Raw genomic sequence first — 20,000 nt, forward strand, 5'->3', positions numbered from 1 at the left:
CGGACGGGCACGAAATATCATACCTTTATCCGTTTTTCAGCCTCCATTATTTTGGCATTGTGGACTTCTTCCTTCTTCCTCCGTTTGGCCTGTGAATAAAGATGAGGGTCATGAAGGACGCAGCAGCATCGGCGGCAGCACTCATAGAGACAGACAGACGTATATCAATCAGCTCGTCCTGCTTTGCCGCACTCAAACTGATTTGTTTTGCCGTTTTTCTGCTTTAAGCAAGGATTTCACGCGCCTGAATGCCAGTCAAATTTGTAAAACACAAGAGAATGAATAATGTATCTCTTTAAGGCGTAATTGTGGGAATGTTGAAGCCTTCCTGTTAAGAGTGGCTCGCCAACCGTGTCAACTCAAATTTGATTTAGCCCTGCTAAAACACGCTGGAGCTCCCACACTGTAATTGTGGCTGTGTGTGTGTATGTGTGTGTGTGTGTGTGTGTGTGTGTGTGTGTGTGTGCTTGTGTGTGTATGCGCTCGTGTACTTCTGTGTGTGTGGAAAACGGTACCTTTTTTCCCCCTCGACCCACTTATGCTAAACTGTTACTGTTGTCTGATGAAGGAGACTTTTCTGTCCAATTTAAATAAAGTCTGAAGCGGCGGCAACAGCCATTTTAATATTCAACCGCCGTCAACCAAGACCAATTTAGCATTAGTTCCGTGAGGAATTAGGCCTTAAGAAGACGCAACTCCCTCCAATGCATGCTTGTGTTCAGTAATGGGCTTTAGGAAAGATTAAAACACCATAGAGGCCGAGGGGGCTTGAATTCAGGAATGTTCTGCTTAACCAGAGGTGCTGTTTTGGATGGGATCCTGTACCTCCAGAATGTGCTGCGCCCTGAGCTCCTTCTCCATCCGAATCTGGTGAATACGCTTGATCTTCTCCTGTGAGGAACAACATGATCTCTTAATGTTTCAGATACTGGAAAACATGCCTACACGAAAAAGCACCTTCCAATCACGAGTTGGACGGGGCAAAGAAGACACACAGCGGGAAAAATATTTAAAATATATAGTAGCAGCAGTAATGGTGGTAATTGATACCTTAAATTATTACAAAACAACCAATCAGCATTTCCGGTAATGCATGCAGGGACTGTGTGCGTGCGTGCGTGCGTGTGTGCATGCGTGTGTGTGTGTGCACGCATGTGTGTGTGTGTGTGAGGATATGTGGATGAGGAGAAAGGAAACAATAGCACACACATAAAGGAGACTCACCTGCTGTTTGAGAATCTTGATCTGCTCTTTCTGCTTCCTCCTCTCCTCTGCTGCCATGATAGCTGGAAGAGTCAAGTCAGGTTGAGATCAGCATCGACCAAAAAAAAGGCCCTTCGCACCCAATAATACTAGACTGATATCCAAGGGAATTGTAAGCATAATATTTGAAATCGGCTTAGGCCAATTGTAGAAATGATGGGGGGGAATTAATGCAGGTTATGCTATGTTAGGGTCAAATGAATTGGAGCGAACCTTGTTGTTTCCGAGCCTCTTTGGCTGCGCGAGCTAGCGCCTGTTTTTCCAGTTTCCTCATCAGCTTCATCTGGGCGGCCTGCCGGGCGATCTCTGCACAGAGAGAGAGAGAGAGAGGAAAGATACTGTCAGTGAGAAAATACAGGAAAATATCTGTCGTTGTCCCACTAGATATAACTCAGACAAGTCTTTTAGCTTTTGTCAAATCTAGGTAAAATAACGACACATTAATCTAACACTGGGTGCATAAAAAAACAATCACTGTCAACTTTTGCAATTGAAAATACGACGACGACGACGACGACGACGACGACGACAATAACATTGCTGAATCATCTGGAAAAGTACCTCGCTATTTCTACATGTGACGAAGATGGATTTTGCCAAACTATCATGACAAACCCTGAGTGTTTACACCACACACTGAGTAGTCGACTATGGGAAAATGAACTGGGCGCACACAACCCAAAAATAAATAAATCAGACAGACTAATGCTGTAATCCCTGCCTTGGCCTCTGGTGTCTCAATAATATAATGTAATGCAGTGGTTCCCTAATCGCGTACCCCTAGGTGGTACTACAGGGGGTAGACAAAGGGGAAAATGGATAAATATAAGAATAAATCATGAAAATAAATGAAACATTCAAATAAATCCTATTTTGTAATCTTATATTCTTAAAAAAAAAAGTGGGTTATCATGAATTCATTGCGTCATATTAGCATATTTTCTCTTGCCGTTTTCGAAGCAAAATGTTGTATTTTGGTAAAGGGGGGTACTTGGATTCAGAAATCAGGGAAAAGGGGTACTGAAGCCAAAAAGAGTTTGAGAACCACTGCTGTAATAATTCAAACAGATTTCAATGCTCATTTCCCCTCTGCTAACCTTGAGCTTCTAGCTTGCGCAGGAGTTTGACCTCACTGGGGCTGGGGCCCTCTGGGGCCACGGGGTCGCCCACGTTGGGGGGCCGTCCCTTCCTGCGGCGGCTACCTTTGCCGCCCTCGCGCCCTGACTGGCGCTCGGAGTTCGCGGCACGACCCCTCCGGCCTTCCATGGCCAAAATATGAGGAATGACATCCTCTTCCTTCAACAGGCTCCACTGTAAACCCTAAAGGAGAGAGAGAGAGAGAGAGAACACGGTGGAGATAGAGACATGGAGGAGTTTGTGCACAACAGTCAATGACTTGTTGAAAGGCAGCACAGCTTCCCTGTCATATTGTTTGTCTGAGGCACAATGCATTTGTTTGCTAGCTTGCTAGCTAGACTATGCTCTGACCTGGTTGTATTCAACAGGAGATAAGACATTCATATTTGCAATGTGTTGCTACATTATAGAGTCTGAAGTAAACATTTAAACAACAGGTTCAAAATACATTACTCATATCATTAATCATATTCCACTGTAAGATTTTAATTATTTTTATTTATTTATTCTTTGCTATCTCCTTTCTGGTGCCTCAGTACTGTCTGTATCTCTATCCAATCTTCCACCTCTCTAGTTGATCTTTCTGTATCACAGATACATGGCATACATGACTGGTCACCTGTGGAAGTAATGTCAGCTGATTATCACATATGCCCATGCACAGTGAGAGAGCTATGAACTAGAAGTACTGAGGTCTACGACTGGTTCCTGTGCATGGTCCTGACTGAGGTCTATGTGTTCCTGTGCATGGTCCTGACTGAGGTCTATGTGTTCCTGTGCATGGTCCTGACTGAGCTCTACAGCTGGTTCCTGTGCATGGTCCTGACTGAGGTTTACAGCTGGTCCCTGTACATGGTCCTGACTGAGCTCTACAGCTGGTTCCTGTGCATGGTCCTGACTGAGGTTTACAGCTGGTTCCTGTGCATGGTCCTGACTGAGGTTTACAGCTGGTCCCTGTACATGGTCCTGACTGAGCTCTACAGCTGGTTCCTGTGCATGGTCCTGACTGAGGTCTACGGCTGGTTCCTGTGCATGGTCCTGACTGAGGTCTACATCTGGTTCCTGTGCATGGTCCTGACTGAGGTCTACAGCTGGTTCCTGTGCATGGTCCTGACTGAGGTTTACAGCTGGTTCCTGTGCATGGTCCTGACTGAGGTCTACGGCTGGTTCCTGTGCATGGTCCTGACTGAGGTCTACAGCTGGTTCCTGTGCATGGTCCTGACTGAGGTCTACAGCTGGTTCCTGTGCATGGTCCTGACAGCAACTGCTGCGTACAGCTTTAGCCTGTCACTAGATAACAAGGTGAACAGGGGATGAGGGGAAGAGAGAGAGATGAAAGACAGTCACCTGGGGTCCTTCTCTGGCTTCATAGAAGTCACCAACCCTTATCTTTGCACTGAAGCTAAAATTACCACGCGTGATGCCACTTATTCCATTTCTGGACAGATACTACAGAAGAGAAAATAATAATGGCGTTGGTCAAAAATGTAGAGGCAGAAAAAATTGTGTGAAAATGAGCGACATTGAGAAGCAACGGGGGGGGGGGGGGGGGGGGGGGGGGGGGGCTGGGTTGGCGGCTAGATTAGCGGGAGTCTAAGGTTACAGTGTGCATCTGTGCAGCGCCACTAAATCATGATAAAAGCCAGGAGGGACAAGACGGAGCCAGAAGCTCTCAGGAGAGACAAACGGTTGTGACCTTGGGGCGCACAACTCAGGCCCCCTCTTATTTATCTGGAGCCAAGTAGTTCAGCTCTGAGCTGCCCGCTGACGAGCGAGTGAGTGCACCGTTTTTTAACTGTCGCCGTCCTAATAAAGTCAAACGGTGACAGTCAGTGCTGCTCGTGGCTTTTTGGAAACCTCTCTAATAAGATGTTACGAATGGGGGGCCAAAGATGTGGATCCCAAAAACAAACCGTTTATTTAAGGGAGGGGAGTGGGGAGAGTGAGCAGCGGCACAAGAGATGAATCTGGGGGTGTCATCTTTCACTATTAGGGTCACAGAACGGGGGTGAGGGGGGATGGGTGGGGGGGGGGGGCAGCAGCAGGAGTGATACTGTAGCTCACACACAGAGTCATGACACACAAGCGTTTGTTTGGGCAATGAAGATGAGCAGTGTCGCAAAGCAATTATGATCAATTATCATAAACCCATGCTGGCCACAATGACGTGGTTGGTGGTTCTGTCCGTTGCCCCCCTTCCCGCTCTCTAAGCCCAGTGTTTAGGCTGCACTGCTCATCTGCGTTGCCTCGAAAGCTTGCCTCCGCAACATCACGGTTGCTAGAGGCTGTGGTGGTACCTTCATCACATCGGGGTACTGCCGCAGCTTCTTGCCACACGGGGCGTAGTAGGCCACCTCCCCCTGGGGCCGCCCGGCCACCGTTTTGATTCTGGTTTCTCTCTGCCACCTGGGTATTTAAAAATAAATTTAAAAAAAAACAAAGAAACAGCACAGTTTTACACAAAGTGTGTAAGGTACGTTTGTGAGCTTGTGTGGCTGTGAGTGCGTGCATGCGTGTGTGTGTGTGTGTGTGTGTGTGTGTGTGTGCCTACACTCATGCCTCTAAGAGCAAACCAGTGCATGCGCAGGGCGCCTCGTTTCTCCTCCGTCTCTTGTACATACCCTAACTCCAGAGGTATCATCAACTCCTTCTCATCCATCACGCGCTTCCTCTTCCCTAAGCCTGTGGAGAGGTCAGAGTTCAGCCGTCAGGTTTGACAGCACGACATGTCACCGAAAAACCTCACACATAATCGCAATCGTACGAGTCGCAGCCCCTCAACTCAATCACACACACAATAGAGAGGTGAAAGTGAACGTCACTTCCTGCTTCAGCACTGTACCAGAGATTTTCATCCGCCATCTATTTTCCCATAGGCATTTCGTAAAATGCGTATAAAGATAGGTTTACTTGGTCAGACCAAACAGGAGAGAGCGCATAATATTTCACTCGGACAAAAACGTAATAAAAATGCAGGTTTAAAGTAAAAACATTTTTTTTTTTTTTTTTTTTTTTAACCTTTATTTAACCAGGTAAGTCATTAAGAACAAATTCTTATTTACAATGGCGACCTGCAGAAGGCGCAGCCTTTCGAGGGAAGTTTTGGTCCAAGCGAAATGTTCTATGGTCTCTCCCGATTCTAAATATAGCTGAACCGTTTGGTTTGACCAAGTAAAACTATTTCTATAGGCATTTTACGAAATGTCTATGGGAAAATAAATGGCGGATGAAAATCTCTGGTACAGTGCTGAAGCAGGAAGTGACGTTCCACTTTCACTCTCCATAGAGGGCCAGCGACCAAAGCACATTCATGCACATACAGAAACAGGAACGTTCACGCTTTTGTAAACCCATGGTCAGCGCTTAATTGCCCTCCAAAACCCTCCCCTCACCAACACCATGTGATCACCAAAAGTTGAATGCACGCAGTATAATCTGATCCGCCACACACACACACACACACACAAAAAAGGATCCAATTGAAATGCAAAAGGAGGGGTATTTGGACTTAGGAGCGAGTTGACACTGCACGGGTCCGTATCACATGGTGCTTCGCTGATAAACATGGCCTCCTTCACGACAAGCGGGAGAGGAAAGAAAAGGGGGAGAGAGGGGAGAGACTGGAATGTTTCCTGGAACATTCCTGGCACGCTCAACGTGTGCGTCCTCTTTTCCTCTGATCTGGGTAATCTCACAGCGCCGAGGGACGGCGGAAATGAACGTCCCCTCGCCGTGCCAAACGAGTCGTCAGGGGGTTCTTAGGCCGTTGGACGTGCCTCGGCAGGACCTCACAGCTCCGGTTTAAGCCAGGACAACGAGCCGCCTTCCTCCCCTGCCTGACTAAAAATAACGACGCCCTCTTCAAAGTCATGTGAGGATGCTGCTGGGATAGTCTACGCTGCAGTTCAAGAGCAGAGGCCATGGCGCTATGAAGTTACAAACTGCCTTTTTCATAGTGGTCAGGGGTGCGGCCATTCATAAATTGAATTGATTTGACAATGCATGGTCAATTTCAATTTGATTCCTGCAGTTGGAGCTGGAATTGGACCCAGCTCCAATTAAACAGAATTCAATTGGAAGGACAGCAAACAGAATTTACTTCTATGAAATTGCATTTCTAAGAGAGGTTGTCTTGACTTGCTAAACATTCAAAAATGTAATATTATGAATCAAATAAACAATGTATGTATTACAATTACATGTCATGCATCACACAGCACCTGAATGGTACCTTTTACATTTTCTATTATTAGGTATTGATAATATATAACGGATGTGTGGTAAGAAAAAGCAAAAACACACAGAATTCTGTTTCCTGTAGGTATTTTCAAATTGCACCTCCAGTTCCTCAGTTAAAGAGTTGAACTTTTTCCAAACCCTTTGTAATTCATAACGCAAGAATCTTCTGCTCGAATTAACAATCAACTGAAACTGAAACTCAAAACTGAAACCCTTCGAGACACCTCCTGAAACCATCGATTCTGAAACGTTCTGCAGAGGGACATTCCTTTTGGCCTATTTTTAAATGTATCTGATTCCACACAAAGCAAAACAGGAAACATATTTGGACCTGATGGCGTGGCCAGGGTGTAGGAGGACGAGCCCGGAGAGCTGTGATAGGCCAAGGCACTGGAGCTGGTGACGACAGTGGTGGGAGACTTGATGACCTGCAGGTTGAGAGGGGAGCAGCTGGTGGCTGTGTGATTGGTTGAGGTGCTCAGTAGTTGTGGTGGGCCTTTGGTTAGCCTGAGGGGGGCCTTCTCCTTCTTCCACGACAGGCCCGGCGGCAGCAGCTTTGACTCCTTCACTTTCTTGCCAGAGAGGTCGCTGTCCGAGTTGCTGTCCGACTCTGTAGGGGAAAAGACAGAACACCAAAAAGTGCTTGATAATCCAGAGCTTTGGTCTGTAGGCCAAGGTGGTATCAATTGTGTTCAATAAAATGTGATCAAATAGATTTTTTTTGTTTCTAGATTGTATTCTGTGTGTTTCAAACAGAGTGACTGTCACTTTGATATTTTACGGTCAATCTATACGATCATCGAACTGACAGAGAAAGCACAAACCTGACAGACTATCATCTGAGTCCTCTTCATCTTCCTCATCCTCAAGATCGTCGTCCTCGTCGTCGTCGTCGTCCCCGGAGTCGTCCGATTCCTTGTGGGCGGGGAGGCCGGCCGTCGGGATGCAAATGCCGGGGATCCCAACCCCGGGAATTCCAACCCCGGGGATACTAACTCCGGGAATGCTAACTCCGGGAATCCCGATCCCGGACTCCCCTCCGCGAAACAAGTCCACCAGAGACTGCACCAGGTGGTTCTGAGAGAAGCCCTTCCAGGCCGCTAAAGGGTCCGCTAGTCCCTGTCCCTGTGCCTGCAGTGCCAGCCCTGGAGCCAGTCCCTTCGCCCTGGGCGTCTTGTTCTTTCTGGATCCATGGCCCGTGGTGGCATGGGGTGAGGTAGTGGGGGGCCGCGACGGAGGCCCAGCCTGGGGGGCTGCTGCTTGGGTCCTACTGGCCCCTGTGCTCAGGTTGACAGGCATTGACCCGGCGTCGGAGTCGTCGCCGCACTGAGGCGGCTTGCCCTGCGAGGCAGAGTCTTTGCGAGGTTTGGTGATGAGGGCCAGAGGCGCGTCCTGAGTGGTGCTTTGGATGACTCCGTTGGGGTGGTGGACGGGGGGTTCGGGGAGCCCCAGCAAGGCGCTGGAGAGGAAGAGGTTGGAGTGATTGTTCTGGGGTGGAGGTGGAGGAGGAGGCGGAGGTGCAGGCGGCAACGTCGATGAAGACACAGACGTCCTCTTGGGGGACTTCTTCGGGCCCTGCGGCTGCTGCTTCTTCAGATCAGCTGGGAACAGCTGCCCCTGGGACAGAAGAGACTGCGAGTGGAGGGAGGAGAGGGGGAGTGAAAAAGGAGAGAGAGAGAGAGAGAGAGAGAGAGAGTCAGTGGTCGGGGGGCGAGAGGGGACCGTAGAGTGGGAGGGAGGAAGACAGGAGGAAAAAAACGAAAAGAAAAGGGGACAAAGTGGAGCGCTCTCTAGCTGTCAGTTCGCATCAGCGTTGATTGTTTGAGCAGGTGACACAGCCACAATGGCTAACAGTGCTACAGTTAACTGTGTCTAAGCCCCTTTTCTGGGAAACAAAAAGAACATACAGTACACGCTATAACCGAGGGGGCACCACACTTGGCAAAGCTGAAGAAAAGGACGCTCCGAGCACCTCCGTGTCGCCACTAAAAGTGTAATTACTTCTTTGAAAAGCCCCCGTGGTCATTATCGTCACGCACCTGGGACTGCTTTTGGTTCTTCACACTGACGGGAGAGTTTGGTTGAATCTGTGTTTAAACAAACGCAGGTTAGGTTCCGACGTCCACTTTCAACTAGATGTGATACCAAGTGAAACAAATCAATTTCACAGACCATGAAATACAGTAACCGCGCTGAAACCACAGGGGGAATTTGGCTCGTTTGGAAACTTCTCTCTACTGGGTAAAAAACACAGAAGGGGGAAATGGATTTTCACAGGAAACGCTGATCTCGACGGGTTTAGCTTTATTGATTATTCTACTATCATTCATATTTCATCTGGAGAAGCTGCCTTTGTGCAGTAAAAAGGCAAGGAATAATGTCAAAATTTTTCTATTATTATTTTTAGATGATATATTCTAATCCTAACCTTATCATTTTATTTGAATAGACCGAAAACCCTAAATAGTAGCATGTCTGCTTGAGCAAGCTAGGCTCAAAGCATCAAGCTTTATATTAACTGGCTGATCCTCAAAGTAGCAGAAATCACCAAATTAATCAGTCCAAAAGTCATTCAGTCATTCTGTTCCAAAGTAAATATTGGCAATCTTAGTCTATGATATAGTATGAAAACACATACACATACACATACACATACAGTACACATACACATACACATACACATACACATACACATACACATACACATACACATACACATACACATACATATACATATACACATACACATACACATACATCCAATGCAACATCTGCCCATTCAGGTGTTTTTTATTTAATGCTGGACAAACCGTCTCAGCCAATAAGCTGAGAGAAGCTGTCTTGAGTCGAGAACTCAGATTAGGTCCGACATAACCTTCCTTGATTAACAGACCTGCTATTTGAGTGAATTTTGTTTATGACCTCACTTTTTGGATTAATTTGATTAACTAATCTGCTATTTGAGTGTTATGTATCTGACCTGCTGTCAACTTCTTCTGTTTATGACCTCACTTTTTGATCAATTGCTTAAAGGAACACTCCGCCCATTTTCAACCAGCTTTGTATCATTAGAACGTCAGTAGTATATCAGAAAACTGTAAACGGTTTTGAAGTCTGTCATTTAATTTGACAGTTATTGAGTGTTAAAGTGTGGACCAGTGACATCACTGGTCCACACTAACTCAAATGAATAACTCATTAACTCAAATCAACTCTCAAACTGTAAACGGTTTTGAAGTCATTCATCTAGTTTGACAGTTATTGAGAGTTGATTTGAGTTAATAAGTTATTAATTTGAGTTAGTGTGGACCAGTGATGTCACTGGTCCACACTTTAACACTCAATAACTGTCAAATTAAATGACAGACTTCAAAACCGTTTACAGTTTTCTGATATACTACTGATGTTCTAATGATACAAAGCTGGTTGAAAATGGGCAGAGTGTTCCTTTAACTGATCTGCTATTTGAGTACTATGTATACTGACCTGCTGTCACCTTCTCTTGTACAGTGACTCATTTGTTATTTGTGGATGATTGTATGTTTGTATGTTGATGTGGACCCCAGGAAGAGTAGTCTCCACCAAAGTGAAGACTAATGGGGATAATTTTAAACAATTAAACAATTAACCAATTAAACAACATTACAATTTTTCCAAACTAAAAAAAAGAAGAGAAAAGGGGGGGGGGGGGGGGGAACCATTCTGGGAATACTGGATTAATTTGTGCCTATTGATTGAACTTGTGAAGATGCTATATACTACCTTAAGAAAGACACTACCCTCACTAGGGCTGCAGGATATGATAGATATATATATAGAAATACGATGAAAAATGTTATTGCACTTTTATTTTCCTTAACACTGTGATCTCGATATGAACTGCCACACATGTCAGCACAGCTATTTAATAAAAAGAAAACCATCACTTGAGGAAATGGGGAGGGGGGGGGGAGAGGGAGTAATAGTGCTCCGATATGCTTGGCTTGAACATAACAGAGAGGCTTTCTTTGATGTGCAGCTGGAGTTGTAGTAGGAGTCGATGTTGCTCAGCAGCACCGTGATTCTTCAGGAGGCTTGTGAATGTGGAGCACTCTTCCCTGCTCTGACAGGAACGAGCAGCATCTCGCGAATTAGAAACTGCACTCGTCAGTATTATGATTTTGTATTTTTCATTTTTTCCCCAATTGACTCTGGTGTGCAGCTCTATTAGCACCTTCAGCAGCACCGGTTCTGTCTGTCTGACACTGCTGCTGCTGCTGCTGCTAGGCTAGCAATCTCACAGTACTCTGCGCACTGTGTGTACTAATGCCAATGTGAGGATGCTAACCTGTCAGCAGAAGGTGAAAAGTGCGGGTTGCACAGGAAGGTTGGCTGGCTGTACCGTTTATATACTGCATATATTTTGCCTCTTTTTGTGTGTGTGTGTGTGTGTCTTTAACAGTTCAAAGTGGAGAAAAACATGGAAAATGCACGATGGAATTGCATTTTTTTTTTTTACAGTGCACCTGAACGCAACATGCAAGAGACCCGCTGAATAAGTGTCCAAATGTTCATGTCATTCTGGCCAATACTCCACTTCTGTTATAGCATTTCAGTCTGGAATATGGAATATCTTTTAATAATCTATGATTTAGCTGCTAAATTGTCAAATACTGCCGTCTGCTCGCTACCCAGGCACTTGTATGTACTTAACCTAACTAACTTAACCTAACTAACTATCCGGTGTGCATAACATTGTCAGACTAAACTCCAGCTGACACCCCAAAAACCTACAATCCGCTACGGAAAAATGTATATTGTTTGTTTATTAACTAACTGGCCCCTGGCCTTCTATCATTTCACGAAAGTGGCCCCCGGGCAAAGCAAGTTGAGTATCCCTGGTGTAGGCTACAGTAGTAGCTTGTTTTCTCAGCGTGTAGGACATGATTTTTTTTGCTCGCTCAAGTCTTGCGTTATACACCAGATCGGCAATACATCATTTTGTAGGCGGCTGCTGGCGGCACATGTTCCCGCCCCCCTTTTAGGGGGGAAACACAAGGCTCTCTCCCTGTTGACCTCAATGTAAAATAGCACTACCAAAAAAAACATATCGAAAAATAACGGAATCAATCTCGTTTATTAATGACCCCAAAACACCATGACATGACAATATATTACAACTCGGCCGGCCACACAATGCACAAGATACATCTGAGATATGACTTTGACCCATCTAAAGTCATGTGACTCATGACCCGTCTCTGATCTAGTTCCGGTGTCCGCCTGTTGCTAATTTAGTCTTCCGACATGAAATGCTGTTGTAGTGGAGCCCAGCGTCGTTGTAGGCTACTTGGCTCGAGGCTGTAATGTAAATCATGTGACATGAGTCACATGATTTTTAGATGGTTCAAAGTCATATTTCCGGTGTATCTTGCTCATTCTATGGCCAGACGAGTTGTAATATATTGTCAGGTCATGGTGTTTTGGGGTCATTAATAAACGAGATTGATTCTGTTATTTTTATTTTTTATTTTTTGGTAGTGCTATTTTACATTGAAGTCAATGGGGAGAGGCTTGCTTGTGTTTTCCCCCTGTTTCACAGCTTGTTGTAAAAGGACGCTCGGCTCACCTGTTTCAGCCTGAACTCGTTGATCTGCGCAAGGGAAGCTTCCAGCATCTTCCTCTTCTGGGCTTTGGAGCCGCCCGCCGCAGCCTGCCGAGGCGGTTTCAGGGGAGGCTTGTGGGAGGAGCTTGTTACAGGTGAGGTCAAAGCAAACGGTTTGGGGGAGGTGCACAGAGCCGGGAGAGCGGGGCGGGGCGGAGAGGGCACGGAGAGGGGCTTCGGGGAGGAGCAGAGGGAGAGCGGCAGGTGCTGCGGGGAGGAAGAGGGCAGCAGTTTGGGAAGCCTGGGGGAGGCGGTGCTGCCGGAGAGGAGCGCCTTGGGGGACGACGTGGTGAGGGCGATGGGGGAGGCTGACGGGGAGGAGTCCCGGCGGGGCTGGGTGAGGAGCGCCAGGGGCTTGGAGCTGGCAGCCAGGCCCGTGGACTGGATCACACTGAAGTGCTGCTGCAGCCCCTCTGTGCGGGACCGGGGGCCGTGGAGGGCCAGGGGCGAGCTCTGGGACAGGGACGGTGGGGAGGGGGAGCAGGGTAAGGGCATCAGGCTCGGGGGGTTGTGGGAGGCGAGGCTGTGGGCCTCTGCTACTGTCTGTCTGTCAGTCTTTCCAGTCCCCGAGCTCGGTATCAAACCCTGGGGAGGAAAGGAGATACAATCATGTTAGTAAAACATAAAACACAACTGAGAATACAGTGTGTGTGTGTGTGTATATATATATATATATATATATATATATATATATATATATATATATATATATATGTATACACACCGGTAATAATGTTTATAAGTAAACATATATATGTAAACATACATATATATATACGTAAACATAAACATATTTGTCTCCATAGTATTATTTCAGTTTCACAGCCAAATGACAATAGAACACTGTAATCCTGGACTGTCCTGCTTGGTCTTCACCTTCGTCTTCTTCTTTGTCCGCTTCTCAGCGTCTGACACTTCGCTCTGTTTGTCCTCGTCGTCGTCGTCGTCGTCATCGTCGTCGTCATCGTCGTCCTCCTCAGCGAGGTCCTCCAGATCGCTGCTGAGGGAGCCGTCACTTGAGCTGTCCGAGGATGTGCCTGATTCACTGTTGCTCACCCCAGAGGCGTCTACTGGCTTCTTACGAGGCTTCTGGGTCGGAGAGGGATGGGGAGAGTGAAAGAATCAGTTTCACTGATTGATTGATTGATTGATTTAATTATTTATTTATTTATTTATTTATTCACTGTTTAAAGTCGAACTGAACCTGTTCGTCACGTGCATATGAGTCCGTTTCAGACTGAAAAACATAGTTTGTCTAAGATGACAGGTTGAGAGGCGGGTCATAGTATCATGTCGATGATTTTATTTGACAATTCTGGGGACTGGATTGGGCTTTTTCCGCCTCCAAATCGAGTGGGATTCAGTATGTTGTGGCGCTCCCCTCGGGAACAGCCTTTTGAAGGGAGAAGTGGAGCTCAGCGAGCCACAGGCAGCCAGCTGCCTTCGTGTTGCCGAGAGGAGAGTGCAGCACGTCGGCCTGGAATCTCCGAGGTGCAACCTCTGACAACCAAGCTCTCGGATGCGCGCGCCATTATCGCGAACGATACGATATCCCTGGAATGCGCGTTTTAACGAGCCAGTTACATTTCTTTGCATTCTTAGAGATTATAGTTTTTGTTTTTTATCCATGTTTCTAACAATTGGCCAAGTTAGTAGTTAGTTTATGGGATATGAATTCTGCCAGATGACAGGCACTAGGCGCCATTTTCGACTTCATTTGGAAGAGAAAATTATCCTGAAATGAAGATTTGATTGACAGCTGCATGTCGTGATATGATTGGTTGAAATGGGGTAGAAATTTAATAGTACAGGGTGACGTCAGCAAACTGTAAATTACTGTTATCAATGAGATCTTGAAAAACGAACTTTTGATGTGAAAAAGTGTGAAAAACTAAAGAAATTAGATTGTTGTGATTTGTTTTGCATACATTATTAAATAGGTGCACTGCATACCCAGGCATTTGAACTAAAAGAAAAGAAAAGTCATTCTTGGGTTCAGCTCGACTTTAATGCAGAACTTGAGTGCTTAGATGCAAAGTCGCTTCTCTTCAAACTGCACAATAAGGGATCAACTGACCTTCTCTTTAGGTTTCTGGAGCTGTTTTTCCACCACGTCTGCTGGGTTGTTCTGGGGGCTGCTACGGTGGTGACTATTAGAGGGGTCCGCATTTTTGGTTGGCTTGGGGGATGCCTGAATGGGGGCCGGACTGGCTGAAAAGCTCCCTGCTTGTGTGGTCGGGGGAGACACCCCACTTCCATTCACCGCCCCATTCACTCCTAGAAACAACAAGACAAGATTTACCATCACGTTTACTGCTGCTCATCAACCGCGTCTCTCTGCAGAACAGAGTTTGCTGCAGATGGCTAATGAAATATCTGGAGAACTATAAGTGAAGTGAATGGAATAAGGCTAAAGAGGAAAAAATATTGATTTATGCGTGTATCTCATCAAACATGCCGGCTGTGCTGTGGCACAAGCCCAACATGAGTGGTTTACATAATAAAAGATAAATTAAAAGATACTGTTAAATTAAAAGAGTGCAAGAAAACGAAGATTACAAGTAGAGAGAGAGAGAGAGAGAGAGAGAGAGAGAGGAGAGAGAGAGAGAGAGAGAGAGAGAGAGAGAGAGGGACAGAGAGAGAGAGAGAGGGACACAGAGAGAGAGTGGGGTTGACAAAATCACTAACTGAGCACCGAAAGTCATTAAATGCTTGTGGAAAGGAGAAATCTCATCATAAGACAAAGTGGATTTAGGTTGGGGGGGGAGAGAGGAGCAGCAGCAGCTATAAAAGAAGAGAAGTGGGAGATAGTGGTGGTGGGGGAAAGAGAGATAGTGGGAGAGAGAGGAGACAGAGCTGGCTCGTTTATTTCCAGTGCAAAGTTCCATTACCTCCTACAAAAGTGATTAATTAATTCACGTGCTTTGAAAGAGCCCGAGCGTCCCCAAACCAATCTCTTTTATACCCGACCCCTTTCCCCGCTGTGGGGAAGAGGTGGTGGGGGGAGATGTAAAAGAATGAACGCTATCATATCAGCTGCTGTTTCGCCTATTAGAAAACAAAGCTTGAAAACAAAAATGTACGTGTAAAATGCCCCTTTGTCTGCTGCTATTACGTATAAATATTCAATGTGACGTAATGAGTGTTTCCTGTACGATGTTTACGCAGCTCAAATAGGTGGGCTATAAGACAAAAAAGCAGTTTCCTGTGTACTGAGTGGATCAATAGAGTGGATCGCTTAATGGCGATGGTGTACCTTTAGCAGTGTTGGGGCAAGTTACTTTCAAAATGGTAATATACTACATATTACTAGTTACTTCCATTAGAAATGTTACTTTACAATATTACTGGTCTGTGTAGTAGAGTAACTCATTACTTATCACACTACTTTTGCATTACTTTCAACCAAAACAACAGCAGCAGCAGAATGACAACGCCGCCCCGGAACATCCCGAAAAATAATGTCAACCGCCTTGAAGTCAGTGTAAACAATCCAAAATTCTAAATGTTATCCTTTTCCTTTGTTATTGTCATCTATAGTGGTTATTTGCATACAAACACACAGTTTGATTAGGAAATGATTGTATCTTTATTTAAATAATGTGCCTTGATTTCAAAAAAAAAATAACTCAATTTGTAACTTGAGTTACTTGACAAAGTAACTGGTATAACATTACTGAAATCCTATAAGTAATAAAGTTATATTACTGAGTTACTGCTAAAAGTAATATATTACATGTAATGTGTTACTTTTGTAATGAGTCACCCCCAACACTGACCTTTAGGTGGGGCACGGCAAGCCGATGCTGTACCTTTAGGTGGGGCGCGGCGAGGCGATGCTGTACCTTTGGGTGGGGCACGGCTAGTCTTGCTGGGCACCCTGCTGTGAAGGGGGCTGAGGGTGTGGTTGGCCTGGAGGTGGGGCGCGAAAAGTGGAGGGAAGCCAAGGAAAGGAGGAAGAAAGGCAGCAGCTCCCCGTCCATGGGCTTCTGCAGCTCGCCACCACTCTGTAGGGAACAAGAGAGGAGAGGAGAGGAGGAGATGAGAGGGGAGATGGGGAGGAGGGGAGGAGAGGAGGAGAGGGGAGGAGGGGAGAGAGGAGAGGGGAGGGGAGGGGAGGGGAGAGGAGAGGAGAGGAGAGGAGAGGAGAGGAGAGGAGAGGAGAGGAGAGGAGAGGAGAGGAGAGGAGAGGAGAGGAGAGGAGAGGAGAGGAGAGGAGAGGAGAGGAGACTTGTATGATTGCATTTAACCTAATGCAGTGGTTGTCAACCTTTTTCATATCAAGGACCCATAATTTAGTCCACAGGCCACAGACCCCCCATATGATGAGATGCTGTCTCTTGGACCTAAATGTGAGAATATTTTTTGTATTAGATATATTATGTTAGATAAATGATTTTGTCCAAAATTCCATGACTATCTGTATTGTAGGTAGAAAGAGAACAGTGACACTATGATCAAAATAGCCTATTTTTCCTACATTCTCAAATTGTGTAATGGTTGAACAATTCATCAACTTACTGGGGGACCCCCTCAAGGACCCCTGGTGGTCCCCAGAAGAACCCCTAGTTTGAGAACCCACGGACCTAAATGCATCCGCACTGGTCCTCCTAAACATCTCCTATGTCCTACCAGAGAGGGCTCCTAGCTGGGGGTGGGCAGCCAGAGCGGCCGACATGCCCAGGGTGCCCAGGCCTCCGAACTCGGGCCGGCCCGCTGCGGTGGTGTAGATGGCGCCGAAGGCCGGGTGGCTGACCAGAGGGAAGGCACTTGACAACGTGGAGGTGATGAAGGGCTGCTCTCCCAACGCAAACAGACGACCTGAGGTGGACGCAAAGATCAAGAGGGGAACAGTTCAAAACCTTTTTCAATATCATCCAGAACAAATAGCACGGGCAAAAGCAACTCACCGGCCAATGCTGCAGAGCAACAAGTGGTGATACATGAGGAGGGCTTTTGATTCGTTGACAGATTTTTATTATAGCCATGTCTGATTTATACCCAAGCCGTTTTGTGCTGTTGCAGGGAACATCTACCAAGAAGGAGACATTATCTCGTTAGGATTCTTGACACTTCAGTCTTTGAGATCAAAGAGAAGTCTCCAGCAAAGCTTGAAACAAGACACCCAAAGATCTGCTCCTTTGACAGTGAATGGGACAGTGAGTTTGTCAACACAGTAAACTAATGTGGTTCGTTTATAGGGAATTGGCACATTTTCTGCTTGATAATTCTCAGTATTGTAATGAAATAAAGCTTAACTGGATGTAAATGCTGAAACATTCTGTGTCCGTTAGCTTTTCATCCGTCGTCGCTGGAGCAGCTCCAAACTATCGCTTGACGACGTCACAAATGGGAGCCTCGCTCGGGTGGTTTTCAGCCTCGGGAGAGAGATGTTCCACAAACTCAGATATTGACTTAACAGTCGAAGTCGTAGATCATAGAAATGAATTTCATTCTGGACGTGGGTTTTGTTTTAAACCCTGGTGTCTTAGAAATATTCAATTCAGATCTATGTGCTTTTCTTCTTGAAAGTCCGATTTGAGAATTCAAGTACAGCTAATGCGGTATGATATGATAGTCGTTTATAGCGCCACCTATTGCCCCAACACTAGCCTTGTTTATGTTTTTTGTTTGTTTGTTTGTTTGTTTTGTATAATTTTTTCCGCTCTGAAATCACATTACTGACACCCCATTTACACCTGTTTTTTAAATGTGACTTGTATCCGGATACGTTGTCTGGATGTTATCTGGATAAGGAAAAACGCATGCTAATGCAAGGTGTAAGTAAAGACATCGTGATCAGGATGTGATCAGAACTTCCCGACCACATCTGGAGGCTGGCCTGGCTCACATTGTGTCCAGATCTCTTACACCCCCATACACCTGGTTTTTAAATGCGACCATGATCCAGATACCTTATCCGGATACAGGTCACATTTAAAAACCGGGTGTAAATGGGCTGTATGATCTTGACACAAGCACTGACATCCATTCTGATTGTACTCAGGAGAATTAAATACAGAGAAATGAGCAACAACTGGCTACCATTTGCATATAGGAATTCACATTCGCTTGCGGTGTAGGCGAATTTAAAAATGTATCAGTCGTGTTTGTGAGTATATGACAGGATTGCCCATTGCTCCAGCACGATGCTGCTTATCTCAATACAGTCAAACATTCAGATTCAAATGACAGAACATTTTGTAATGATGATCCAATTTCAAAGTAGAACAATTTGTCTATTGATACGTTCTCAGCTCAGATTGAGTGTCAGAATATGTACGACTGGACTGGATGAGATATTGTGGGGTCAGAAAAAGGTACCGTGTGCGTATACGGTCGGTGCATATAGAACGACGCTCTTTCTGTTGCCGTTTGGCATTCAATTTCAGCGCGGGGTAGAAATACTTCATCGACATCATCATCATAGTCTAGCGTTTTTTTTTTTTTTTGCCCGAGCACAATCATTTCTGGCAGGGGCGACTGCCACGTATTACCTCCTCCCGGAGTCAGATGCAATTTGGTGCGAGCATATTTCATGCAAATTCAATTTCGATTCCCGGAGAAAGGGGGGGGAGCAGCGGCAGCATAGCCGGCTTGATGCCTCCGCATAAGCCAGGTAATACACATGCATAAAGAAGTGATGACTGTAAGAAAAGAAAAGTGTTGTTCGCCGAGCGTATGAAAATGTCAAAGCGGTAGACGCTCGCCACGCGCGCCACAAAAACGCTAAAAGACAGCGACACGCGCCGGAACACGGCGTTTTTCAGCGAGCGCAAGTCCACGATCTAATTATCCAGAGGGAGACCTTATACATACGGGAATGTTACACCGGGAACGCCGGAGGAGACGACTCTTCCTCTATCTCTCTTCTCTGAGTTTTTTTTTTTTTTTTTTAAGAGGTAATCAAAGTGTTAGCGGTTTATGTGGAGAGAAAACTAAGCCTTCGCCCGGCGGTGCCAGCAGTGTGACGCATCATCACGAGCGTATAGCACCCCTTTGTGTTGGCTTCAAGGCCCCCCTCTCTCCTCTCCTCTCTCTCTGCCACAAGACAGCACAAAACCTGCCTCGTGTGGATGTCATTAGAATATGCTGAATATGTAGAGCCTGCCTTCGCCAAAGTCAGCTAGCGGATAGCAAGATAAACGACTGCAACGACGACGCAAACCCGCAGAAAGGCCAGCGACGGCGTTCACTTCTGCCTGGGGTGCCCCCCGCCCCCACCGCCCGTCGCCCCCCCGCCAACCCCCGCCTCTCGACACGCACGCACACGCGCACGCACACACACACACGCGCACACACACCCCTTTCCTTCCCAGGCAACACAAAGTGACATCTGCAAATGCCTTTTCAATATTAATGCAGGCTTTCCAGAAGGCGAATAATTAAATCTGAAAAAAATTTGAAGTGAGAGAGAGAGGGAGAGAGAGAGAGAGGCACAGCCAAAGACATACCTAGGATTACTTACTCTCTCTCCTCCTCATCCCCTCTCTCTCGTTCTCTCTCTCTCTCTCCTCCTGATCCTCTCTGTGTCTCTCTCTTTCTCTCTCTCTCTCACTCCGTTCCAATCCTCTCCTCTCTCTCTCCACACTCTGACAAACTGCACCGCGCTGCTTTTTTCATGTTTGGATGCCGCCGAGGCGGGATTAATTTGTTGTTTGTTGCAGTCAATCAAATTTCCACAGACAGATTTAAGTTAATTGCATCCGTGAGTTTG

At 46.1% G+C, this 20,000-nt stretch overlaps 1 protein-coding gene across 4 annotated transcripts in view; it reads right to left on the reverse strand.

Moving 5' to 3' along the window:
• baz2ba (bromodomain adjacent to zinc finger domain, 2Ba) overlaps positions 1-20,000 on the reverse strand; it is a gene marked incomplete at its 3' end in the record, with an annotated part of 112,039 nt that overhangs the window by 31,016 nt on the left and 61,023 nt on the right. For all 4 annotated transcript variants that reach the window (XM_083662299.1, XM_083662298.1, XM_083662297.1 and 1 more), the window contains exons 4-17: positions 16,916-17,104; positions 16,063-16,290; positions 14,361-14,560; positions 13,160-13,372; positions 12,248-12,868; positions 7,464-8,271; positions 6,971-7,249; positions 5,022-5,082; positions 4,698-4,806; positions 2,361-2,583; positions 1,477-1,569; positions 1,225-1,286; positions 826-891; positions 24-89 (exon numbers count right to left, since the gene is read on the reverse strand). In XM_083662299.1, the coding sequence (XP_083518425.1) occupies positions 24-89; positions 826-891; positions 1,225-1,286; positions 1,477-1,569; positions 2,361-2,583; positions 4,698-4,806; positions 5,022-5,082; positions 6,971-7,249; positions 7,464-8,271; positions 12,248-12,868; positions 13,160-13,372; positions 14,361-14,560; positions 16,063-16,290; positions 16,916-17,104 (3,218 nt within the window). The remainder of the gene's footprint in view (positions 1-23; positions 90-825; positions 892-1,224; positions 1,287-1,476; positions 1,570-2,360; positions 2,584-4,697; positions 4,807-5,021; positions 5,083-6,970; positions 7,250-7,463; positions 8,272-12,247; positions 12,869-13,159; positions 13,373-14,360; positions 14,561-16,062; positions 16,291-16,915; positions 17,105-20,000) is intronic.

Source organism: Poromitra crassiceps, assembly GCF_964638095.1.
Source record: "Poromitra crassiceps genome assembly, chromosome: 28".
Taxonomy (NCBI): Eukaryota; Metazoa; Chordata; class Actinopteri; order Beryciformes; family Melamphaidae; genus Poromitra; species Poromitra crassiceps.